The sequence below is a fragment of the Esox lucius genome, chromosome 25 (assembly GCF_011004845.1).
Source record: "Esox lucius isolate fEsoLuc1 chromosome 25, fEsoLuc1.pri, whole genome shotgun sequence".
Classification (NCBI taxonomy): domain Eukaryota; kingdom Metazoa; phylum Chordata; class Actinopteri; order Esociformes; family Esocidae; genus Esox; species Esox lucius.
This window is the reverse complement of record NC_047593.1, coordinates 5966727-5993435: the sequence shown is the minus strand read 5'-3', so window position 1 is coordinate 5993435 and position 26709 is coordinate 5966727. Positions and strand designations below refer to the sequence as shown.

Here is a 26709-nt window from a genome sequence, read left to right as displayed (position 1 = left end):
GGAATCTTGAAAATAGAGAGAGTTTTATTTTCAGGCATTTGTTAGCATTTTTTGATTAGAAATTGTGGAAATGTAGAGAGGATATACTGAAAAAGTAGTTGGCCAGATCCAATTCACTGCATTGGCTTACATGTATGTTATAGCTTGCAGCTTCGACAATTGGACCAACTGAGAACACAATACCTAACACTAAGAAAAATCCAACAATGTACTAACCTCATCCACGTGCTAGAATTGCTAATGTGTAGACTATGGTAACAGAACATTACAACTTTCATGTAGTTTATATCCCTAACAGATCAGTTATGAATAAACAATAGGAAAATATACATTTTGGTCTATGCGTATCGTCTTGATGAATTGACTAGTCTTTCTGCAGGCCCATCTGAAAGATAAATTCATCAGAATTCATTCGTTATGTTCCTCCGCTCATTCATTTCGATTTTTCCTTTAATTTGAAGGTCTTTTTGAGATTTGTGTTTCTGGCCTCCACAATATTTTAGTATCTAACTCCACAGCATGTTTTCTAAGATCCCAAGCATCCCAATGCAGATGCTTCCATCTAGCAAACGTGACAAGTTTTGCAAACAAAACTTTAAATTGGTTTGGAAGCTTTGGCTGACTGAGCATGTTAAATACTAGAGTTGAGTAAACAAAACTGAGCTGTGTTACCTCGTTACTAATTTCTATGTTTTTTTAAAGTGCAGTTCCCACACTTACCATAGAGTTTTTGACATACAGTGTCTCCCAATCACAGGTAGGCATTGCCACAGTTAGCCGATTACTTAATGGGGGTCATTGCCCAGCGAAAGTACAAAGCTTAATGAATGCCCATTATTAATTGAATACCGTATTTGATTAATTCAGACTTCAGTATTAGTATAAGTCTATGATGATGACACGATATTTGGAACAGAGACTGTAAACTTGCAAAAGGAATATGACTACACTTGCAATATATTATAATATTATTATACAATATTTAATAAAAACCATTCAAATTAGTAAATGTTTTCAGATTGCAAGCTATGTTAGATTGTAGGCTAATATTTGCATCTAGATATTTGATGTGTAAGGTGCACAATGTGCCAAATGTTGATTGAGTGAATTCGTAAAAGTGAATAAAAGTATTGGCTCAATTTCCATTTCAGAATATGCTAGTTTTATTAATTCATCTTTTTTTATGAACTAAATAAAAGCATAAATTCAAAAGACATTACTCAGACACACACAACCAATTCAAGACCAGCATGGTTGTTGCACACCAGTTGAGAACCACAGTTCCAAAGCACCTGTCTTTTTCTCAGTTGAAACCACTGTTAGCAGGTTAGATTATGCCTGAACCAACATTGCACTAGAGTCAATATCTACATTCAAATATTTTGTACTTTCAATACCTTTATTTTCCATGAGCGTGACACTGTACATTAAAACATAACAAACTGTTATGTTTCCTTGCAAAATCATTAAATCTGTGAAAAACATTATCCATTTGAAGTAGATGTCTTGTCCAGGTGAAGCTACTGAAGATGGTTTAAATTATGTGTTACATTAACCAACATTTTATCAGGGTTTAGATGAGTTTTCACATTTTTTTCTCCTTAATTCATACAGAGAAATCAACTGTGACCCAAGTATCCTTTACAGCTGAATCATGTGTTATAATGATTGTGTCACAATAAAAATGGAAATACCATAAAAGCAATTACAATTGACATTATAAAGTTTGTTTATCAGACATTAAACCATTACAAACCAATGAATTACAAAAAGCTATATTAAGCAGTAACCTTGTTAGAGATGCATAGATGTGCTGTTTTTAAAAATAAATTAAGCTGCTATTCTTCATCATAATGTGGGTCATTTTCAGGAGGATGTAAGCGTGTATTCACATACCCAGTTGGTTTTTAATGAGCAAGGCTGGTCGTTCCATGACCAAATATTTCCTAGGCTGTTCGTAAAGCTGTTGAAGACTACACAGTTTTCATCCTCGTGAGCATTATTTGGCTCTCCTTGTCTCCAGAACCTAAAAAGCAACAAGTTCAATCAACTCACAAAAATGAAAAATAGATGATCTTATCATTACTGCTGGTTTCAAGAAAGTGTTATTTCCAAACCAAAATATCTCTAACGCTAGCATTCCTCTGTATTTCACTCACTGTGGTGTGGGTGGTGTAGTTCCATCCACCCATCTCCATGTGCCTTCCTTCTCTGAGTCAGTCAGGCCAATCCAGTAATGCAAATTATTTCCTAGTTGGTTAAGAAACACCTGTAAAAATATTTGTATGTTTATGTGTTTGCTCCGTCATTCTCTCAACTGCTTTTCAGTATTTTTAAAAGTTTGACTTTCAGATTAAGTTTGTGATCTTCCATTCACGATTAAGGTCCTGCTTTAGCCATCAACTCCCAATCGACTCAGGACAGTCGATGTCAAAGTAAGTGTCTTTTGATGCACATCCAAAGGCATGTTGGTTCCTATCACATTTCTCACTCATCCAGGAAGTCATTACGTTCCACAAGGAATGGACCTTCCCGCTTTTCAACTCAATTCAGTTCAGAGCCCGACAAGGAACAATATTTTGATCATCAACCTTCTTGTCCCAAACAGGGGTCAGTTGAAACACACACTGCAGGAACCTTGGGTTAATTCGTGAGCAGGATTCTCTTTGGTGGGTTAAGACTTTCGCATAATACTGCAAGTTGGACTATGCACACATCTTAGAAGATAGAGCTGGGAATAACTGTTCATGATGAGACAAGGGCCAGATAGGGAAGGTTGACACCCCTACTCTTACGATAAGGGTTATGAGGTCTTTAAAAGCCGTAGAGAATCAGTGCACCCATTTAACATCTAAATGACAGCACCTCACACAGGGCAATATTCCCTTCAATGCCCTGGGGAATTGGGTTTTGACATAGCCTAAAGGAAAGGGTGCCCCCTATTGGCCTTCCAACACCACCTCCAGCAGCGCCTAATCTCATATCAATAGACCAGCCAGGATCCACCATGCTTGGCTTAGGGTAGGGTCACAGGGTCATAGGGTCACAGGAAATACAGCAAGGTAAGAACTACAAGGGAATCCACAAGACGAACGGACAACCAGAACAGACAATAAATGCAGGTTGAATGGGCATGGGTGATGGGGAAATGGGAGACACCTGGTGGGGGTGGAATGCAATGCAACACAGGTGTTTGAAATAATTGGGGAGGAAGGTAATCAGGGTGACACTTCATATCTCTCACTCACTCTCTCACACACACACACACACACACACCTGTTCCTCTCTACTGTTTATGATCACCAGGTCCGCTCCTCTGTCTTTGCAGTCTTCTCTGCTTTCACTCCAAGTTTTGCCAACAAGAGAGAGATAATAACAGCCAGAAAGAAAACTCCTCCAATCTTGAAAACAGCATTCTTCAGAAAAATAACAAATTAATAAATCATTGTCAGTTATACACTACACATTCTGGCCCTCATTCATGAATCCTTCTCAGAAAAGATCTCAGATTGAAGTGTGTGGAGAGACGTATGATCATATCCAGGGTCCAGTTGTTTAAAAAGTTTAGTCTGGATCAGAATGATCCAGATTCCGAAATCCCATGATGTGCTATCCAGGATCTGGTAATCCATCTTACGTTTGTGCTGTTTGTTCAATGCAACATTGGATTGGATCAACCTGATGCAGGTACACATTTTTTAAGATTACCAAATCCGAAATACCAGTGCTAAAGGTGACCACATATCAAAATGTAGGCAACTACTGTAGCTATGTAAAAAACAACACATAGAATAGCCAGCGTGGGTTCACTTTAAGCGTTTTTATATGAAGTGACAGAAAACAATACAATAATACAATACAAAAGTTTTGACCCACAGCAAATAAATAAAACAAATATATTTTACATATATAAAATACTCACAAATACATTGTGGACATTTTTAACATATGTTTTAAATCATAAAACAGCTAAATGTCCAATGGTTAACAAAACAAGGAACATTCACTGTTCTTCATTTGTGTAGAGACCAGCTTTTAGAAGTCCTGCTTTTAAAAGGAGGATATCAATTCTGGCTTTGATTTGCTGTACTTGGGTAAAAATGATTTGTTCCTCTGCCAGACAAATCTGTAGATGCATCTGTACTTATACTCTTTCAGTTTCTCATTTAGGAGTAAGTAATATACAGTGATACAGTGATGACATTTTTTTTTTGATCCCCTGCTGATTTTGTATGTTTGCCCACTGACAAAGAAATTATCAGTCTATAGTTTTAATGGTAGGTTTATATGAACAGTGAGGGACAGAATAACAACAACAAAATCCAGAAAAACGCATGTCAAAAATTTTATGAATTGATTTGCATTTTAATGAGCGAAATAAGTATTTGACCCCTCTGCAAAACATGACTTAGTACATGGTGGAAAAACCCTTGTTGGCAACTGCTGTCACGTTCTTACCAAGCTGCTTGGCGATGGTCTTGTAGCCCATTCCAGCCTTGTGTAGGTCTACAATCTTGTCCCTGACATCCTTGTCCTGACAGCTCTTTGGTCTTGGCCATGGTGGAGAGCTTGGAATCTGATTGACTGATTGCTTCTTTGGACAGGTGTCTTTTGTACAGGTAACAAGCTGAGATTAGGAGCACTCCCTTTAAGAGTGTGCTCCTAATCTCAGTTTGTTACCTGTATAAAAAAAAAACCTGGGAGATAGAAATCTTTCTGATTGAGATGGGATCAAATAGTTATTTCACTCATTAAAATTCTTGACATGCGTTTTTCTGGATTTTTGTTGTTGTTATTCTGTCTCTCACTGTTCAAATAAATCTACCATTAAAATTATAGAGTGGGATAATTTCCCCCTCCATGAACTGCCACCTTAACGTGGTGGAGGGGTTTGAGTTCCAGAGTGACCCTAGGAGCTATGTTGTCTGGGGCTATATGCCCCTGGTAGGGTCTCCCAAGGCAAACAGGTCCTAGGCGACGGGTCAGACTAAGAGCGCTTCAAAAACCCTTTAATGATGATAAACATTTTGAGGACCGTGACGTCGTCCGGTATGGCGCAGCCGGGGCCCCACCCTGGAGCCAGGCCTGGGGTTGGGGCTCGTACGTGAGCGCCTGATGGCCAGCCCTTTCCCCATGGGGCCCGGCCGGGCTCAGCCCGAAGGAGCAACGTGGGGCCGCCTTCCCATGGGCTCACCACCCACAGGAAGGACCATAAGGGGTCGGTGCAGAGAGGATTGGGCGGCAGTCGAAGGCGGGGCCCTAGACAACCCAATCCCTGGACACGGAAACTAGCTCTAGGGACGTGGAACATCACCTCGCTGGCGGGGAAGGAGCCTGAGATCGTGCGTGAGGTTGAGAGGTTCCGACTAGAGGTAGTCGGGATCACCTCTACGCACGGCTTGGGCTCTGGAACCACACACCTTGAGAGAGGATGGACTCTTCACCACTCTGGAGTTGCCCATGGTGAGAGGCGGCGGAATGGTGTGGGTTTGCTTATAGCTCCCCAGCTCTGCCGGAGTTTACACGAGAGGGTCGTTTCCCTGTGCCTACGGGTCGGGGATAGGTCTCTCACTGTTGTTTGTGCCTATGGGCCGAATGGCAGTGCAGAGTACCCGCCCTTCTTGGAGTCTCTGGGAGGGGTGCTGGAAAGTGCTCCGACTGGGGACTCTATCGTTCTACTGGGGGACTTCAACGCCCACGTGAGCAACGACAGTGACACCTGGAGGGCCGTGATTGGGAGGAACGGCCCCCCTGATCTGAAGGTGGGCTGGAGGGTGAGTTCCAAATATAGGGGGATCACACTTCTCAGCCTCCCCGGGAAAGTCTATGCCAGAGTTCTGGAGAGGAGAATATGGCCGATAGTAGAACCTCAGATTCAGGAGGTGTGGTTTTCGTCCGGGCCGTGGAACACTGGACAAGCTCTATACCCTCAACGGGATGTTGGAGGGTTCATGGGAGTTTGCCCAACCAATCCACATGTGTTTTGTTGATTTGGAGAAGGCATTCGACTGTGTCCCTTGCGGCATCCTGTGGAGAGTGCTTCAGGAATATGGGGTCCTGGGTCCTTTGCTAAGGGCTGTCGGGTCCCTGTACGACCGAAGCAGGAGCTTGGTCCGCATTGCCGGCAGTAAGTCAGACTTGTTCCTAGTGCTTGTTGGACTCCGGCAGGGCTGCCCTTTGTTGCCGGTTCTGTTCGTAATTTTTATGGACAGAATTTCTAGGCGCAGCCAGGGGCCGGAGGGTGTCAGGTTTGAGGACCACACGATTTCGTATCTGCTCTTTGCGGATGATGTTGTCATGTTGGCCCCTTCAAACCAGGACCTTCAGCATGCACTGGGACGGTTTGCAGCCGAGTGTGAAACAGTGGGGATGAGAATCAGTACCTCCAAATCCGAGGCCATGGTCCTCAGTCGGAAAAAGGGTGGCTTGCCCACTTCAGGTTGCTGGAGAGTGCCTGCCTCAAGTGGAGGAGTTTAAGTATCTAGGGGTCTTGTTCATGAGTGAGGGAAGGATGGAACGGGAGATTGCCAGACAGATCGGTGCAGCTTCTGCAGTAATGCGGTCGATGTATCTGTCTGTCGTGGTGAAGACCGGTCAATCTACGTTCCTACTCTCACCTATGGTCATGAGCTTTGGGTCATGACCGAAGGACAAAATCCTGGATACAGGCGGCCGAAATGAGCTTTCTCTGCAGGATGGCTGGGCGATCCCTTAGGGTGAGAAGCTCGGTCACCCGGGAGGAGCTCAGAGTAGAGCCACTGCTCCTCCACATCGAGAGGGGTCAGTTGAGGTGGCTTGGGCATCTGTTTCGGATGCCTCCGGAACGCCTTCCTGGGAGGGTGTTCCGGGCCTGTCCCACTGGGAGGAGACCCCGGGGAAGACCTAGGACACGCTGAAGGGACTATGTCTCCCGGCTGGCCTGGGAACGGCTCAGTGTCCCCCCAGAAGAGCTGGAGGGAGTGTCTGGGGAGAGGGAAGTCTGGGCCTCTCTGCTTAGACTGCTGCCCCTGCGACCCGGCCCCGGATAAGCGGAAGATAATGATGATGACTGATAATTTCTTTGTCAGTGGGCAAACGTACAAAATCAGCAGGGAATCACTCACTGTAAATTATAGTTAAAATTAAATATATTATTTTGTTTGAAATTGACAGCTGTTTGTGGGATTACTTTATTATTTTTTAACTTAATTTTTTTTCTTTCTTTACTCTACTGCACGGCTTACTAGGTAGCTTAATATCTACTTTACCCACCTGTAACGGTTCAACAAATCAAGTGCAAAATATTGATTAATGGAAATATACTACATTATACAGATTTTGTAGGATTTGTCAAATTTTAAAGTTTTATTACATTCTGTTCCTGAAATCCACCCCTCTACTGGGATCAGGATAATCCTGTTTTTTTGGATCAAAGGTATCCCAATCCTACTAAAAGGTATACCAATCTTTATTTTCATTTGAATAACCCATTTACAAGATTTGATCCAATCCGATAGCTGAAATCCGCTCAGATTACTTCTGAACAACTGGACCCTAGAGATTATGAGACTGTCGCCCCACCTACTGCACTAAGGAGTGCGCTGCCAGTGCCGAGTGACCAGTATCCTTAGGCGTCTGCTGCCATTGATGCATGTAGCTGTCTGTCACGTATTGCATAATTTATTTTGGGGGGTGTAAATAGCCAATTGGCTGCTGTGTGGCTATTCTCACCCGAGTCCAAATAGACACTCTGAATTATTAATTACTTAGAAACAAGTTGCTATGAATAAAGGTGCCATCAGTTTTCTTATGAATTACTTGTTTGTCATTAAGTCAGTGATGCTGATGCAAAGTAGGCCCTTCATTACCAAACACCAAGTAACTACAGCTCGGGAAAAAATTAAGAGGCCAGTGCAAAATCATCCGTTTCTCTGGTTTTACTATTCATAGGTGTGTGTTTGAGTACATTTCTTTTTACATGTTTGTTTCATTCTATAAACTACTGACAACATTATTCCTAAATTCCGAATAAAAATATTGTCATTTAGGGGATTTGTTAGTAGAAAATAATAACTGGTCAATATAACCAAAATAAATATTCATTGTTTTCAGACCTCAAATAATGCAAAGAAAACAATTGCATATTCATTTTTCAACAACAGAATACTAATGTTTCAAATTAGGAAGAGTCCAGAAATGTATATTTGGTGGAATAACCCTGATCTTTAATCACAGCTTTCATGCGTCTTGGCATGCTCTCCACCCGTCTGTCAACAGAGTTGGGGAGTAAGTAACATGGATTACAAATAAACTGTAACTGTAATCCATTACATTACCAAATAAAATATTGTAATCGGATTACATATATTTTGATAAAATGTATGATTACCTTTGTATTACTTCAATTGAAAACAAATAAGTGTGCGAAATAATTATGACATGTTGCATGTTTGTGTTTATTATTTCATGTTTTAAAAACATCGCCATTTGAACCAAAATAAGAATTTCGCCCCTCAGCGAAGGTGGTTCGCTCTCATAACCAGATTAATGACGGATTAGGTGCTAGTTTAATTTTTTTTCCGGTTTTGGTTGGTTGGATGGCTGGTAAAAATAGATAATATTAATAATATTAGCCAAGACATAAACTGTTATTTAGTTATCTACTTGATGCATCTTTCTCAGAACAATGATAGGCCTACCTGGTGTATAGATACCTGTAACATGGCACTGCCTTCAAGATAAAACATTATATGGAATTTACCACGACATTTGAGGAGAAAACCTTTGTATTGGGAAGCACTCTGCCAAAGGATGATTATTTGTATTTGACCCAGCCACATCAACTCCGTCTATACAGGTAGGCCATGTGATTCTACTTGCTTTGCATCTCTGAAAATTATGTTCATTGGTTATCATTGGCTTCTGACGTCATTTACTTTAAGTGCAGGTTTATAATCACAGTTTATTTACTTTTTTGTGTTTTGAAAATCCATCACTGGTGGCCCTAATAATCACAGGTTACGTTCGCGCAGGTAAATCTCATTTCTATGCGGGTGTTCACAATTGGTAAAATGCTAATTCAGTTTTAGGCCAGCTATGTAAACTCTAATATTGATTGATCCCGCAAAAGGTGTTCAATTGGTTATAGGTTATTCCTATTATTTTCCTAATGCCTCTAAAAATGAAAGTAATCTAAAAGTAATCAAGTTACTGAGTTTGAGTAATCCACAAGTTACATCACTGAATATAAATGTGGACATATAACTGTAATTTGTAACTGTAACTGACTACATTTAAAAAGTAACCAACCCAACCTTATCTGTCACATTGCTGTTGGGTGACTTATTGCCACTCCTGGCGCAAACATTAAAATAGCTTGACTTTGTTTGATGGCATGTGACAATCCATCTTCCTCTTGATCAAATTCCAGAGGTTTTCAATGGGGTTTTGGTGTGTAGATTGGGCTGGCCAGGACAAGGTCTTGATCTGGTGGTCCTCCATCCACATCTTGATTGACCTGGCTCTGTGGCATGGAGCATTGTCCTGCTGGAAACACCAATTCTCAGAGTTTGGGAACATTGTCAGAGCAGAAGGAAGCAGGTGTTCTTCCAGGATAACCTTGCACTTGGCGTGTTTTGTGCATCTTTCACAAAGACAAATCTGCCAGATTCCAGCCTTGCTGAAACATACCCAGATCATCACTGATCCTCCACTCAAATTCTCAGTGTGTGCGAGATACTATGGCTTGTAGGCCTCTCCAGGTCTCCGTCTAACCATTAGATGACCAGGTGTTGGGCAAAGCTGAAAATGTGACTTGTCAGAGAAGATGACCTTACTCTATTCCTCTACGGTCCAATCCTTATGGTCTTTTGCAAACTTCAGCCTGGCTTTTCTTTGCTTCTCATTGAAGAAGGGCTTTTTTCTAGCTTTGTATGACTTCAGCCCTGCTCCTAGGAGCTTGTTTCGAACCGTCCTCGCTGTGCACCTCGCTGCGTTTGCCATTCTTTTTGTAGGTCACTTGATGTCATCCTACAGTTGTTGAGTGACATTCGAATGAGTTGATTGACATCTTGGTCAGTTTTAAACCTCTGCCAGTCTGTAGCTTTGTTGTCCCCAATGTCTGTTGCTTGACCTTGTTCTTATGAACTGCTGTCTTTGACCTTTCCAGGATGGAAACCGCCTGACGCTCACTGTATCCCCCTACCAGTAAAGCCAGAATTTAACCCTTCTTTTCTTCACTCAAAGCTTTTCTTTTCAACTCTTTTGTCATGCTGAATAGTACATACATACATACATACATACATCTTCTTCCGCTTCATCCGGGGCCGGGTCGCGGGGGCAGCAGTCTAAGCAGAGATGCCCAGACTTCCCTCTCCCCAGACACTTCCTCCAGCTCTTCCGGGGGACACAGAGGCGTTCCCAGGCCAGCCGGGAGACATAGTCCCTCCAGCGTGTCCTAGGTCTTCCCCGGGGTCTCCTCCCGGTGGGACGGGACCGGAACACCCTCCCAGGAAGGCGTTCTGGAGGCATCCAAAACAGATGCCCAAGCCACCTCAGCTGACCCCTCTCGATGTGGAGGAGCAGCGGCTCTACTCTGAGCTCCTCCCGGGTGACCGAGCTTCTCACCCTATCTCTAAGGGATCGCCCGGCCACCCTGTGGAGAAAGCTCATTTCGGCCGCCTGTATCCGGGATCTTGTCCTTTCGGTCATGACCCAAAGCTCATGACCATAGGTGAGAGTAGGAACGTAGATTGACCGGTAAATCGAGAGCTTCGCCTTGCGGCTCAGCTCTTTCTTCACCACGACAGACCGATACATCGACCGCATTACTGCAGAAGCTGCACCGATCCGTCTGTCAATCTCCCGTTCCATCCTTCCCTCACTCGTGAACAAGACCCCTAGATACTTAAACTCCTCCACTTGAGGCAGGCGCTCTCCACCAACCTGAAGTGAGCAAGCCACCCTTTTCCGGTGAATAGTAATTTTTTTATTCAAATGAGGTACTACTTGCACTATTTTTGCCATCCAACATGTCCTTGTTAAAAAGAGAAAAGCTGTTGCCATCAAACATTGTCTACTTAATCAACTGAGTCAGTGTTCTGATGAAGGGATAGATCAAATAGACCAATAGATGGAAGGTTTGCGAAATGATTTAATCCTCCCTTGTAAAAGTATTTTTTGTGTTTTTAAAATACAAAAATACAGTAGTTTATTTTGATATCCTTAAATTAAGGTATTTGGTAGCTTATTTTAAAATAAATGTTGATGCATCTTTGCCCATCTTTGATAGAACGCACGTTTCATTAATGAGGGCCACTGCATATAAAACATTTTTATTACAAGATTTGGATTTAAACATCAAACTTACCCTTTTTTGATATTTTGTTCTGTAACTTATGATTTTCATCAGTCAGGTTGTTGAACAAGATCTGCATTTCTGATATTTTGTTCTCTTGTTCTGAAACGGTGTTCTGGTACTTTTGTTCCTGCTCAGTCAGGTTGTTGTATGAGATCTGGAGTCTGGACAGTTGATTGTGTTTTTTATGGTCTGTGATAGAAAGAAGAGAGTACATATTAACAATGTTTCTCTGTCTTGACACTCAACTCACCTATTTGCGAGTTGAATACTCACAATGTACAGACAGGCTTATGACTGTGGCCAGTAGGAGAACACACAGCAGTCCCAGAGAAAGAGTAGCCAGTCTGGAAGGCTGAGAGTTTTCATTCCCACTCTTCAGTCCTTCAGGTATGAACAAACAAATCGTTACATAATCCTGACATACAAAGGTTTTTTGACAGCAATAAAAAAAATCAAACATAGTAATTGAATCTTTGGTGTCGTAATCACACAAGGACATAAACTTGGCTAAAAGCAGTACTGTAAATGTAAACAAACAAAGAGATCTCAATTCCCTTCAAAGATTGAGACCCTCTTGATAAAATGACTAAACTTTCCTCAATATAGTCTTTCCCCAATTTCCTCACACAACTTTTCTCATTCATGAATCATGATGCTAATAAACTCATCTATATTGATGTTGTACCTACTAACACTTATAGATCTTTAAAAGTTATTTTCCCACTAAGACCTGCGTGGGATTCTTAGATCTGTGTTTCCCAATCCTGGTCCTCGGGACCCAAAGGGGTGCACATTTTTGTTTTTGCCCAAGCACTAAAACACTGATTCAAATTAAAGACTTGATGATAGGTTGATAACATCAATTAAGTGTGTAAGTGGTAGGGCACCATTTGAACCAGGTGTGTGAGTGCTAGGGCAAAAACAAAAACGTGCACCCCTTTGGGTCCCGAGGACCAGGATTGGGAAACACTGTCTTAGACAATGGGGATTATCATACTGATTTAAACTGATTGCTGGCCCTTGCAGGGAATATTCTGAGATGACGGGATCTGTGGCTTTCATCCCCACATGGTTGTATTTAGTGATGATATGTCTTATTAAGTATCTGTGAACATACTTACTAGTTCCATCCTGGGGACCCATGTGTAAAGTTGCGTAACCTGCAGTCAGATCATCCCAGCCTTTAAAACTGACTTCCTCTATGTTGGTATAGATGTCCTCTGCAATGTCCATAATCGCAATCTTGATAAAAGGTATATAATGTATGGTGTTAAACGCAAATATGTATCCCTTTCTGTCTCCCTTCTATTAGATGCTCTGATTATTACTTCAATCAAAATAGAAATCAAGTGAAAAGGGTGTGCATGCACTCTGGAGAGAGAGAGAGGAAGATTGATTTCTGTTCCTCAAAATTCATGAAAAGAAACTGTAAAATTGAAGGAATGGTCCAGCCACAGACGTAAGGAGAAAGGAGCACTTTAATTTCATACCTATATTACCGTTCAAAGGTTTTGGAACTCACCAATTTATCCAGTTTTTATTGAAATTAAAGCAGTTCACGTCCAGTGAATAACCTGAAATGGTACAAAGGTAAGTGCTAAAAAAATACTGGAGAAATGGTAAAAAGGTTTAGGTTACTAAAAACGGAAAAATTATGAAAAATAAATGTCACAGTTATACGGCAACAAATAAGTGGTTAACAGCTGAATTAAGCATTGAAACTTGATGCTAACCATTTTTACATGTGTCCCAACTTTGTTGATTACATACAAACCATTCTATGCATTGTAGTGCAAATGCTGCACTTCCTGCAGGATGGAGTACTATACTCATCTTTACGACTGTGGTAGCCTTATGACATTAAATGAAGGCACCTGTGACATATTAGGGGGGAGCTCTGACAGGACTCTGGGACTATAAAGCACAGAGCCGGGAGGGTCAAGGGGAGTAATAGGACTGCTTTTGTGTATCAGATTAAATTCTGGTGTCAGACGAGTTAGGAGGGACATCGAGTGAGGTTAGGGCTTCTTTTCCCGGGAGTTGGGGCTTTAGTACTGTGTGCATGTATGCTGCAATATATACACTCACCTAAAGAATTATTAGGAACACCTGTTCAATTTCTCATTAATGCAATTATCTAATAAACCAATCACATGGCAGTTGCTTCAATGCATTTAGGGGTGTGGTCCTGGTCAAGACAATCTCCTGAACTCCAAACTGAATGTCAGAATGGGAAAGAAAGGTGATTTAAGCAATTTTGAGCATGGCATGGTTGTTGGTGCCAGACGGGACGATTTCACAATCTGCTCAGTTACTGGGATTTTCACGCACAACCATTTCTAGGGTTTACAAAGAATGGTGTGAAAAGGGAAAAACATCCAGTAGGCGAAAATGTCTTGTTGATGCTAGAGGTCAGAGGAGAATGGGCCGACTGATTCAAGCTGATAGAAGAGCAACTTTGACTGAAATAACCACTTGTTACAACCGAGGTATGCAGCAAAGCATTTGTGAAGCCACAACACACACAACCTTGAGGCGGATGGGCTACAACAGCAGAAGACCCCACCGGGTACCACTCATCTCCACTACAAATAGGAAAAAGAGGCTACAATTTGCACAAACTCACCAAAATTGGACAGTTGAAGACTGGAAGAATGTTGCCTGGTCTGATGAGTCTCGATTTCTGTTGAGACATTCAGATGGTAGAGTCAGAATTTTGCGTAAACAGAATGAGAACATGGATCCATCATGCCTTGTTACCACTGTGCAGGCTGGTGGTGGTGGTGTAATGGTGTGGGGGATGTTTTCTTGGCACACTTTAGGCTCCTTAGTGCATCCCAGTGGGGACAAGAGCCCACCTGGCAAGATAGCAAGGGTGGACAGTATCAAGCCTACTTAGCAACACCCCCTCCTTTTCGGGATGCACGATGGATATGATCACTAGTATAACCAGGAGGAGAGGCCTCATTTAAGGCAAATAATTCATCAGGCTTTAGCCATGTTTCACATAAACCAATAACATCTAGTTTATGATCAGAGATTAATTCATTTACTACAACTGCCTTTGGAGCAAGAGATCTAATATTTAGGAGTCCCATTGTGAGATGCAAAGTGAAAGAATAATTTGTATTTTTATTTGTGACCGAGGTGGAGGAAGGCTCTATCTTAATAAGGTTATTTTTGTTAGCACTACCTTGTTTAACTTTTCTCAGCCTGGAACGAGTCACAGTGGCAATAGGTAAAGCGGTAACAGTTTACAATAAGGATACAGTAATAATGATTAGTAAATGTATTAATTGACATGGAATCCTGACTTATTAATGCATCTATAAAGCCTTGATGTGTGCATGTGTTAATAAACATATTAACTAAGTATTAGTTAACTGATGGAACACATATTACAAACATTAACTAATACATGGAAACATAGTGTAAACTAATAGTTAAATAATGCATCTACAAATAATGAACTGTGTGTGGCTGTGTCAATAAACATGTTACTAAATTAATACGTAACTAATTAAAGGCATGTTAAAAACATCAATCAATACATCAATATATTGCAATCCAAATCTTAATTGATGCAATTTATCATTGGTGTGCATGTGTTAATAAACATTAATATATCTAGCTAACTGTTGAATGGCCCAATAGCAAACATGAACTCATACATGAATTTAAATGATTTCATGATGACATAATGCAACTACTGATTTGGTGTCTTTCATCATATGGAAAACAATTAAATGTTTATTATTGAACATAATCAGTTCAAATGAAGTCATTTCTTAGAAGGCAACATATAGAATAACCCTAATTCCTTTAACAAACAACACCTTTCCCCCAACTACTGTCATTTGTTGCTGAATACTGTCCAGTCACAGAAGCCAGGCTTTAGTCCTTCGTGAACATTACCTTACTTGTTACTCAGTGACCTGTTGCTTACTTACTTGCTTTTTCTTGTGTCCATCATGAACAATAATAGCTGTTGTCAATCCTGTGTATTATTTCTTCTTGATATGTCATGAAGTTCAAGAACTCATGTGTTACACTCCTAATGTATTGCTTAATTATCACATGTATAATTCTGCTGTTTCAAGAATCTATGATATATATATATACTTTAAACATGCTTGAATGTTCTCACAAAGAAATGCATTACATTAACTCCAAAGTAATATTACCCAAATGTAATTTGTGCAAAAATGCAGATCTCATTTATTCATCCTAATGACTGTTAAGTAGAAATGTATTGTATTAAAAATGTGTCTGTAATGCTTAACTCATCTATTTCTTAGTTATCTTTAGTTTATTAATGCTTTTAGATGATTATGAACTGTAACATACTGATAATTAATAATTAGTTAAGGTAATGTGTTATCCTTGTTGTAAAGTCATGACTATTCATTCGTTTAGTAATTGTTGAATAGAGCTTGCAAATGGTTATAAACTATTAAGTACTGATAATTAATTATTAGTTAAGTAGCTTTGTGATCCTTGTAAACTGTAAAGACATAACTATGTTTTCATAGCTTAAATGCACTTGCAGACAATAATAATTTGTTTGATTATAATTAAAGATTAATAAAATGTAAGATCTTTATAGTAAGGTTGTCATAATGCAACAGGGGTAGCAGGACACAGGCACACACAAAGGTCGCTTAAACAAACAGGTATTTTAAGAAAACAGACTTAATAATACAAAAGGACAAGCTGCATTCAAAATCAAAGGACCAAAACCAAACAGATCACGGTAAAAAACAAAAGCAAAATCTAAACCGAGCATAAACAGAACCTAACAAAGCTAAAGAATTTCCCTAGGATTACATGCATGATCTACAAATGAAACACCTTATAAGTGGAACATGTGCCGAATGTCCTTCAACAATCTCCCAAGTGGACCGTATCTGTGGCAGTTGCCAAGCCAATAAGTCCACTCAATTAGGAAGAGGTGCTCCTTTAGCATGGACTCAGTTCTGTTCCCTCTCATCCGCCATACATACCCTTTGAAAGTAGACCATGCTCTCTCTAGATTTTGTGTATGGCCTCCTGTTCTTGCGTCCACAAACCATCGACTGTGGTTCACAAAGGTGAGTATGCCTCTGTAAGCCCGCCATTCGTCACTGATGATTTGGCTTCCAGGATACACATGCCGCTCAATTAAGGGTACCAGGTGACGTCTAGACCTACGCTTAACCAGTCTCAGAATGGGCCTCCTTCTTCTTTGTGAAACGCCAAGAATCCCGAACACCCACTTTCTTCGAGCCCATGTCTGTGCAACCCTTCCTCGTCCATACTGGGGAAAAAAACAGGCATGAACAAATATTCTAAATTTGTATGTCATGGGTTTAACAAACATCTAAAAACGTTTTTAAGTGAAAGTCAACTATACATATTTATACACTACTGTTCAAAAGTTTGGGGTACATTGACAGATTACCTTGTTTTTGTTTAAAAATCACATTTTTCCATTAACTGGCAGCTTCATTAAATTGTACCTGCAAAACCCCAGCCTCAATGTCAACAGTGATGATGCGTCTTTGGATGCTGGCCTTGTAGGCAGAGTTGGAAAGAAAAATCCATATCTCCGATTGATAAAAACAATAAATAAAAAGAAAAGATTAAGGTGGGCAAAAGAGCAAAAACACTGGACAGAGGAATATTGGAAATAAAGTGTTATGGAAAGACAAATCTAAGTCTGAGGTGTTCAAATCACTAAGAATGTGCTTGACGCCATCTGTAAAGTACGGTGGAAGCAATGTAATGGTCTGGTGGTGCTTTGGTGGTGGTAAAGTGGGAGATTTGCACAGCGTGGAAGGGATCTTGAAAGAAGTCCATCATTATTTTGCAATGACATGCCATAGCCTTTGGTCGATGCTTGATTCGACACAATTTCCTCCTGCAACAGAACAATGACCCAAAGCACAGTTCTAAACTATGCACAAATTATTTAGGGAAGCACTCAGCTGGTATTCTGTCTATAATGGAGTGGCCTGCACAGTCAATGGATCTCAACCCTATTGAGCTGCTGTAGGAGCTGCTTGACCGTAAGATACGTTATAAGTGTCCATCAAGCTAATCCAACCTGTGGGAGGTGCTTCAGGAAGCATGGGGTGAAATCTCTAAAGAATACATATTGACAACTAGCATCCCAAATTTCTGCAAGGTTGTAATTGATGCAAATGGAGTATTCTTTGAAGAAAGCAGAGTTTGTTGTTATCATAATCACATAATTTTGGTATCATACTATACAGTAGAAAGTTACCTACCTTTCGTTTATGACGGAAGTTGCTTTCATCAATCATGACAAATTCCCTGTGTCGTCCAACGACTTGGCCCTTTCTTCTGACATATGCCTTCATTGAGTGGCGATAGACTCTCCTCAGTGTTTTTGCCATCTTGGAGAGTGTTTGAGAAGTTCCAGTAATCCCTTCCCTGAGCATATCAATTTGCCTCAAGCTAAGCCCTTGTGCAAATCTGTTGAAAGAAAAACAATGTTTAATTATTGTGGTTGAAGACATTACACTTGACCTTACTGAGATGGTGTATGATTGAGAGAGATGTAGGAACTGTGAGGTAATTGCTTCCAATAACAAAGTTTGCTACTAGTAGACTTCTGCAAGAGCCCACTGCTGCAAAATCCTAGCAGGTAGTGCAGGAAAAGGTTTTGACAATTTTTCAGGAAAAAGCTTTATCACGCATGTGCATTTCCTCAGAAAAAAGTGCAGTTGCTGCATAGTGAATATAACTTTACATCACATCATAACTCCTAAACTGAGTGCAAAAATCCACCACACATTTTTGCATGATGTTTAAATGTGCTACATCTTTAATGGACACTGTCAGTAATCATGTTTTCAATTTACCTGTAGATGAATTTCATCCAATTGAATAGGGTACATTTTGATCTCTCAAACAAAGATCCAGACCTTGGCAACTTGGTTGTTGATCTTCCTCTGTGTGTTTGCCTTCTGCAGACCCTGAAGGAAATCAACAGATTACTGGAATATAAACAACAATTACTGGGACAACATTTCTACAAACAATTAATTGAGGTATAAAACAATCATGTTAATTTCTACTAATTATATAATTATAGCTTTCTGCTACTTCTCAATCTTTATTTTAATTAATTTCTTTGTAAAGCGGACAGTTTATTATGACACTGGTCCACCAACAAATGCATCAATTTTAATTGGTGAGTAACCAGTGTTTTAATTATTAAAACAATTAAAAAAAAATGTTATTATAAAATATAATAGTTATCAATGGTTATTATGTTTATTAACAAATACATTACCCAGTTATTTTCACTTACAATAAATAATTTCATAGATTGCCCATGTGGTAATAGAATTGTTTACATTTAGTTCATTAACCTCCAGATTTGTAATTATACTGACACACACTACATACCATTATAACATAACACATAGTACATATTACTTACTATTCACAGTAGTCTACTTTGTTTGCATTTGGTATTAGCTTCATTCTATGGTGGCATCTTCTGCACCTCATTTTGGCCTGGAGCAGATGTTTTTTTTGCAGCCACTTGATTAACTTCAGGGTCCTTTTTTTGTTGGGTTTTCCACCAACGAGAGAAAGTATTTTTTTCTCTAATAGCATCTCCACTGTTCACTATTTATTATTAATATAACTAGTTATATAATTTTTTTATTAAAAACTTTTCGATCTCTTACCTAGCTGATCTTTCTCGGCACTATACCGTTTAAATTAATTACATCACTTCCCGACAAACTCCCGCTCATACAAGTGTCGTCTATGTTCCAAAAAAGTGCGGTCTACTACGCGAACGCTCTCGTTTTGTCCTTGTGCCCATAGACATCATATATAAAGGCTAGATACCTTGTCAGCGCTGTTGGCTAATGGAGGTCGACGTCCTCACATGGCGGCCATCTTGCCACAGGCTGCTCGCTCACTCATAACATTGTGTTTTATGGTGCATGTACTTTTTAAATAACCATAACTTGCAATTTTTCTACCGATTTTCAAACGGTTTGGTTTGTTATAAACGTCAGAGATAAAGACACTGCATACATATGAACTATTAAAACCATGGACTTCCATATGAAAATATCCTTGAACAGAACCAGATAGGTGTAATGAATATACAAACAAGGTATGTATGTTAAATCAATAAATAGGCTACAGAATGGCAACAAGACATATACACTTTTGTACTATTATAATAAAATTACTATTATGAAATAATTTAATTACAACATGTTTTTTCTTTATGCCTGATAACAAGCATCTCTGAACTGACCACATTTCAGCCCTCTAGGTCACTTGATATGACTTTAGAAACAACCGAGCCCTAGCACCAGGTCTTGTGAAGCTGTGTGCAAAAGCAGATCAATATAGAATTAAATTGAGTACTTTAGACCATTATTTGCCAAGGTATGGTCATGCGTATTGTAAAATGCCCTATGGAAACTCCCCATAGGACTTTGTCAGACAAAATGCTGACAAAAAATGCTTACTGTGTGGCAACCTCTTTGTGTAGAAGCATAATGAAATGAAATCAAATTAAAGGTAACACTGATGTTACTTGTAGACCATTTGGATTGTATGCCAGGGGAACTGATATAGAATGACTACAAAAAATATGGTCTCTATTTTTAAACTATTATAAAAGTGACATTTATTTGCACACAAAAAAAAAATAGGTATATGATTCCCCTTTACAAATATCCAAAAAAGAAATGCTGTAGAGAGAACTACACTACTGTTGAAGTAAAAGAGGACAGTACCTACCATACCATCTTCTTCCGCTTATCCGGGGCCGGGTCGCGGGGGCAGCAGTCTAAGCAGGGATGCCCAGACTTCCCTCTCCCCAGACACTTCCTCTAGCTCTTCCGGGGGGACACCGAGGCGTTCCCAGGCCAGCCAGGAGACATAGTCCCTCCAGCGTGTCCTAGGTCTTCCCCGGGGTCTCCTCCCGGTGGGACGGGACCGGAACACCTTCCCAGGAAGGCGTTCCGGAGGCATCCGAAAAAGATGCCCAAGCCACCTCAGCTGACCCCTCTCGATGTGGAGGAGCAGCGGCTCTACTCTGAGCTCCTCCCGGGTGACCGAGCTTCTCACCCTATCTCTAAGGGATCGCCCGGCCACCCTGCGGAGAAAGCTCATTTCGGCCGCCTGTATCCGGGATCTTGTCCTTTCGGTCATGACCCAAAGCTCATGACCATAGGTGAGAGTAGGAACGTAGATTGACCGGTAAATCGAGAGCTTCGCCTTGCGGCTCAGCTCTTTCTTCACCACGACAGACCGATACATCGACCGCATTACTGCAGAAGCTGCACCGATCCGTCTGTCAATCTCCCGTTCCATCCTTCCCTCACTCGTGAACAAGACCCCTAGATACTTAAACTCCTCCACTTGAGGCAGGCACTCTCCACCAACCTGAAGCGGGCAAGCCACCCTTTTCCGACTGAGGACCATGGCCTCGGATTTGGAGGTACCTGTACCTTGAAAACACATACCTTGGGCTAATGCCCTTTGAAAAGGACAGTTTAATTAAGTTTCTGTTGCATGTTGTTGCTCTGTAAGCTGAGGATTGTAATTCTGGCGATGTGGTGCAGCCTTAACTTAAAAAACAGGGACAGAATTATTTTTAACAGCCTATGGTGGTGGATGTCTATCCCATACTGTCTATCCCAACACAAACACATCCTCTGAACCGATCCTTTTTCAGACAATGTAAACATCCTCAAGCAGTTTGATAGGCTGTGATCGTCTGGTACTGCCTGATGACTGCCGAACGACCCACTCTGCTGCCCTGACGACACTCACGGTTCCCTCTGATGGAATCACCTCCATTGTTTTTTTAATTCAGCAGGTCCTTGATGGCAGATGCAGCATGTCACCAGGCTGGCATGGCAGACATCACACGACAGCTTCTTCAGAGCCTGTCGCACAACAAATCCTGAAATTTGAGTTAGTAATATCATAACTAATAACAATAATCATTAATAAGCATGGGGAAATTAAGGGAACACTTCCCTTTTTGGACAATCGTGAGATGTTTTTTCCCCAGATTGTGACTTTCAGTTAGCCTTCACCTGAAATGTACATGAGAACGTTGTCCACAAGACCATCGAAGTGGACGGGAAGGTAGCTGTGATCATGTACAAGGGCAGGAATGTCAGCAAACGGGGATGGAAGATCTTCTCCTCCTGCTGCAGAGGACACATCTACAGCTGACAGGCTTGTAGAGGTGTCAATGACAGCTGGTAGTGACTCTGTGTCATCCTGTGCCGTCACATTGCCTCTGCATGGTTTAACAACCCCACACTGGGCCATCAGCTTTACATCCTAAATATGTACTTGAACTGGCTGGCATTAGGGTTGTTATTCATTTAAGGAAAAAGAATAGTACACAGATATTCAATACATGCTTTAAAATGTTTTATGCTTAAATTTTTTTTACAAAAAAAGAATAATTAGAACTAGCCACCCCTGAATGATCTTTCCACATAAAATAGGTTGAATGACATTATCATACAATTCAGACTGTATCAGTGATGATAAGTTCTGCAAACAAATAGTCAAACACAGGCATTTCTCTAAATACTCAAAATGGTTTGTGACACTTCCAGGTATTGTGTATGTCTTAGGGTAAGGGTGTATGTCTGCAGAAAACACATGTTACCAAAAGTAAAAAAACATATGGACCGACAAACTGAAAACAATACAAGTCACTTAGTGTTGCGGCTGGTAAATATAAATTATGAACCCTACCAGATACTCTGATGGAGTTGAAGAGAAGCTCCAAGTGGTCCTGGCTGAACCTGTAGGTCAGGACATATTGCTGTCCTTCAAGCAACACAGGAACCAACCGGATTGAAAAGCATGTGCAACTTTGCTGGTTAGCAGCTAAACTGTAACGTTAGCTGCCATAGGTCTCACTCAAAGCTTATTGTTATTAGCCAGCAAAGAACTACAACCACATCCACAAATATTGTAATTTAGACAAAAGATTAGTTGTCATAAAACCGTTATTGGTGTCAGTAAAACCTCTATAATCGAACAGCTCGTTTGTGATATCTTTCTTGATAACTTGCGCAAGTAGCCGTGATCCAACTATGCTGCACGATTTAGACGTTTCTAGAAAAGAAAAGCTGCAATTTCAACATTTTCAAGCATTCAGAATTTTAGCCACGTTAATAACGTTTGTAAGAAACCAAACCGTTTGTAAATCTGTCAAGGTTTCAGCGAGATAAGAGTATTTGTGTTAGTGCTGATCACTCACCTTATATTAGGTACCACAGAGCCCACCAGGAAGCCTGCCTGTGACAAGATGGCCACCGGTGATGCCGGAAGTGACAAGATGGCCTCTGCAGCAATGCTGGCAGCACTTATACGTTTATTTCACAAAGACAACCTCTGGATATGACGCTGAACTTTTTTGGTCGACCATGGCGAGGCCTGTTCTGAGTGGAACCTGTCCTGTTAAACTGCTGTATGGTATTGGCCACCGTGCTGCAGCTCAGTTTCAGGGTCTTGGCAATCTTTTTATAGCCTAGACCATCTTTATGTAGAGCAACAATTAGGTTTTTGCATTGAGGTGCCATGTGGAACTTCCAGTGACCCGGGAGTGTGAGGGCAATAACACCAAATTGAACACACCTGCTCCTCATTCACACCTGAGACCTTGTAACACTAATGAGTCACATGACCACAGGGAGGGAAAATGGCTCATTGGGCCCAATTTGGACATTTTCACTTAGGGGTGTACTCACTTTTGTTGCCAGCAGTTTAGACATTAATGGCTTTATGTTGAGTTATTTTGAGGGGACAACACATTTACACTGTTATACAAGCTGTACACTCACTACTTTACATGGTAGCAAAGTGTCATTTCTTTAGTTTTGTCACATGAAAAGATATACTCAAATATTTACAAAAATGTGAGGGGTGTACTCACTTTTGTGAGATACTGTATATGTGTATAAGCTTCTTACTTTGGATTGTGGCAATGTCATGACGATTACCCTCTCAGTGGAACATCAATGGTTTAAAAAACAGCCTGGTTGAGGTCACAACATTTGACTATATAAAATATATATGCAGGTACACAGGCTGCAGCAGCACCCACCTTCCATGCAGTATTGGCTAAATCAAAAGCTGAAGTGGAATTGTGGAAGCTGAAGGCACACAACCTGCAGGAGAAAGTGCAAGACCTTACAAATGAGAGAGATGTTTTGTTATGATGAACAAAATTAATAACCAATTTCATAATGAATGAAACCAGTTGTCAAAATTTTGATGCAGCGTTCAAAATGTGTAAGTGAGTTTGGTGTCTCTTTTAGCAAAGAACATGGAACATGAATGCTCCTCCATTCGTTTTTCACTGACCGTCAAGGAGTCAGAGTCATCATCTGACTCAGACTAGTCAGATTCCTCCGAATCCTCCAATTCTGATTCTTCTTCTGAAGACAGAAAGAAAAAAAAGAAGTATTCCAAGAAGGGGAGGAAAGAAAAGAAGAGAAAGAAGAAATCTAGGAAGGGAAAAGATGCTGGGTCAAGCCGACAAAGGGGTATATCTCAAGTTAAAAAAAAGTTATATGCAAGCCATACACATTTTAAAATGTTCACTTTTTTAACAACTCTCTCTCTTGTTTCAGTTGGCAGCCCTGCAGAGGTTGTGGCAAGATACAAAAATGTTCTGAAAATTTTTTGTAAGGGTAAAAGCATGTCAGGTGCATTTAAAAAGTATGGCGTGGACCGAAACACCATTGTTCTTACTGCACCAATTGCAGAGTTGGGCATTGCGGCACCTAACAAGTCCAGCGCCCTCCTGGAAGCTCATGGCAAAGACAAACTTGCAGTGTTTGCGAATTGGTGCAAGAAAGCTGTAGATGAGGATGCAGAAATTTCGGCTGCTGTCAAGAACATGAAGACAGAAAGGAAGCTGTTACCTAACAAAAAAAACAAATAGCTTTAGAAGCTGAGTTCATTTGAAATTTTAGTTTAAGCAGTTGATAAATATAGGGCACAATTATTTGTTTTCATCTATTATTTTTACCAGGACCATTATTTATTTCAGATTCAATGCTCATGCCCTATTTTCTTGTTTGTTGATGTTCTGTTGTAATAAAAAACAAATCTGAAATCTGTCTGTCTGATAAGTACTGCACTAATACTTAATTATCGATTCATAACCATTTGCAAGTTCTATTAAGCAATTAATAAACAAATAAATAGTTGTGACTTTACAATAAGGATTACAAATGTACTTAACTAATACATAATTATCAGTAATTAATAGTTTATAACCATTTGCAAGTTGTATTAAGCAATTAATAAACAAATAAATAGTTGTGACTTTACAATAAGGATTACAAATGTACTTAACTAATACTTAATTATCAGTACTTAATAGTTTATACCCATTTGCAAGCTTTATTCAGCAATTAATAAACTAATGAATAGTCATGAATTTACAATAAGGATAACACATTACCTTAACTAATTATTAATTATCAGTATGTAACAGTTCATAATCATCTAAAAGCATTAATAAACTAGAAGATAACTAAGAAATAGATGAGTTAAGCATTACAGACACATTTTGAATACAATACATTTCTACTTTACAGTCATTAGCATGAATAAATGAGAGCTGCATTTTTGCACAAAATACTATAAAAAGCATCAGACATTTGGGTAATATTACTTTGGAGTTAATGAAATTTTTTTGTGAGAACATTCAAGCATGTTTAAAGTATATATATATCATAGATTCTTGAAACAGCAGAATTATACATGTGATAATTAAGCAATACATTAGGAGTGTAACACATGAGTTCTTGAACTTCATGACATATCAAGAAGAAATAATACACAGGATTGACAACAGCTATTATTGTTCATGATGGACACAAGAAAAAGCAAGTAAGTAAGCAACAGGTCACTGAGTAACAAGTAAGGTAATGTTCACGAAGGACTAAAGCCTGGCTTCTGTGACTGGACAGTATTCAGCAACAAATGACAGTAGTTGGGGGAAAGGTGTTGTTTGTTAAAGGAATTAGGGTTATTCTATATGTTGCCTTCTAAGAAATGAATTCATTTGAACTGATTATGTTCAATAATAAACATTTAATTGTTTTCCCTATGATGAAAGACACCAAATCAGTAGTTGCATTATGTCATCATGAAATCATTTAAATTCATGTATGAATTCATGTTTGCTATTGGGCCATTCAACAGTTAGCTAGATATATTCATGTTTATTAACACATGCACACCAATGATAAATTGCATCAATTAAGATTTAGATTGCAATATATTGATTTATTGATAGATGTTTTTTAACATGTCTTTTATTAGTTACCTATTCATTTGGTAACATGTTTATTGACACAGCCACACACAGTTCATTATTTGTAGATGCATTAATTAACTATTAGTTTACACTATGTTTTCATGTATTAGTTAATGTTTGTTGATATGTGTACCAACAGTTAAGTAATACTTAGTTAATATGTCTATTAACACATGCACACATAATCAAGGCTTTATAGATGCATTAATAAGTAATGAAACCATGTCAATTAATGCATTTAATAATCATTATTACTGTATCCTTATTGTAAAGTGTTACCGGTAAAGCTGTACTAACTACTGTTGAAGTCTAACACTTCCCCGAGTTGGTTTCTTGAAAAGGAGAAAAACACAATTACCGTAGTGGGGGGGGGGGGTAGTCAACCCCGGAGCAATCACCAATTGCCTCGCCCTCCTGAATTCAAACCAGTCCCACTAGTTCTTCACAGGTTCACAATTTGGTTCACAGCCAATACGCAGATTTAGATATAACAGGCTCTGCTTACCTTTTTGATGTGCCGGCGCTGGAACCTGTGAATCCTGTGTAGGTTAGCTGGACCGGATCGAATTCCTTCTCCTTTACCCAATCCCGGACGAAGCCCCCAAAATTGTTGAAGTCTAACACTTCCCCAAGTTGATTTGTTGGAAAGGAGAATAACACACCAGGAGTCAGGTCAATTACCGTACCGTTTATTCCGTTTATTACAAAAGCTTTTGGAGACAGAGTGTCACCGCACAATGTCTAAAGATCAATCAGTCACATCAGCATTATTTATACTTCAAACACGCCTAAAAGTGGGGGTTGAATATGCCAAGCATGTGTGCCATTGGTCCAGATTATGTTCTATACCTTATATGTGTAAATGCAGTACAAGCGTCATCTTTGGACTTTGTGGTTTCTGTCTTGTCTATTCTTAATCTGACACACAAGCTCATTCTGCTCTTGTTCCCTAGAAATAGCTTAAATAACATTTCCTGTTTTCTACTTGCAACTTTCAGTTTCCGCTTATGCTACAGAC

At 39.9% G+C, this 26709-nt stretch overlaps 2 protein-coding genes and 1 long non-coding RNA gene across 8 annotated transcripts; all 3 read right to left on the bottom strand.

Annotated features, from left to right (window-relative positions):
* Positions 1–1225: 1225 nt before the first annotated feature.
* On the bottom strand, positions 1226–12899 carry LOC117594111 (C-type lectin domain family 4 member E-like). 4 transcript variants are annotated; one of them, XM_034291067.1, is made up of 7 exons: positions 12861–12899; positions 12460–12580; positions 11612–11719; positions 11348–11527; positions 3277–3416; positions 2160–2269; positions 1226–2026 (listed from the first exon to the last, which is right to left on the bottom strand). In XM_034291067.1, the coding sequence occupies exons 2-7, from the start codon at positions 12569–12571 to the stop codon at positions 1867–1869; spliced, it is 810 nt and encodes a 269-aa protein (XP_034146958.1). In that variant the 5' UTR covers positions 12572–12580; positions 12861–12899; the 3' UTR covers positions 1226–1866. The 4 variants fall into 4 exon arrangements, 3 of the variants coding, with proteins under 3 accessions (XP_034146958.1, XP_034146960.1, XP_034146959.1); XR_004575489.1 differs by lacking the exon at positions 3277–3416; XM_034291069.1 differs by lacking the exon at positions 11612–11719.
* Positions 12900–14906: 2007 nt separating this feature from the next.
* LOC117594109 lies at positions 14907–20160 on the bottom strand. Of its 3 annotated transcripts, none has more exons than XR_004575486.1 (5): positions 20120–20160; positions 18205–18318; positions 17608–17815; positions 16837–17237; positions 14908–16634 (listed from the first exon to the last, which is right to left on the bottom strand). XR_004575486.1 is itself a non-coding variant. In XM_034291065.1 (5 exons), the coding sequence occupies exons 1-5, from the start codon at positions 20125–20127 to the stop codon at positions 16191–16193; spliced, it is 861 nt and encodes a 286-aa protein (XP_034146956.1). In that variant the 5' UTR covers positions 20128–20154; the 3' UTR covers positions 14908–16190. The 3 variants fall into 3 exon arrangements, 1 of the variants encoding a protein (XP_034146956.1); XM_034291065.1 differs by having other exon boundaries at positions 16837–16923; positions 20120–20154; XR_004575487.1 differs by lacking the exon at positions 20120–20160 and adding an exon at positions 18789–19299 and having other exon boundaries at positions 14907–16634; positions 16837–17815.
* Positions 20161–23286: 3126 nt separating this feature from the next.
* LOC117594110 lies at positions 23287–26307 on the bottom strand. Its single transcript, XR_004575488.1, has 3 exons — positions 26197–26307; positions 23723–23796; positions 23287–23526 (listed from the first exon to the last, which is right to left on the bottom strand). It is a non-coding gene; the product is annotated as an uncharacterized LOC117594110 (long non-coding RNA).
* Positions 26308–26709: the final 402 nt, after the last annotated feature.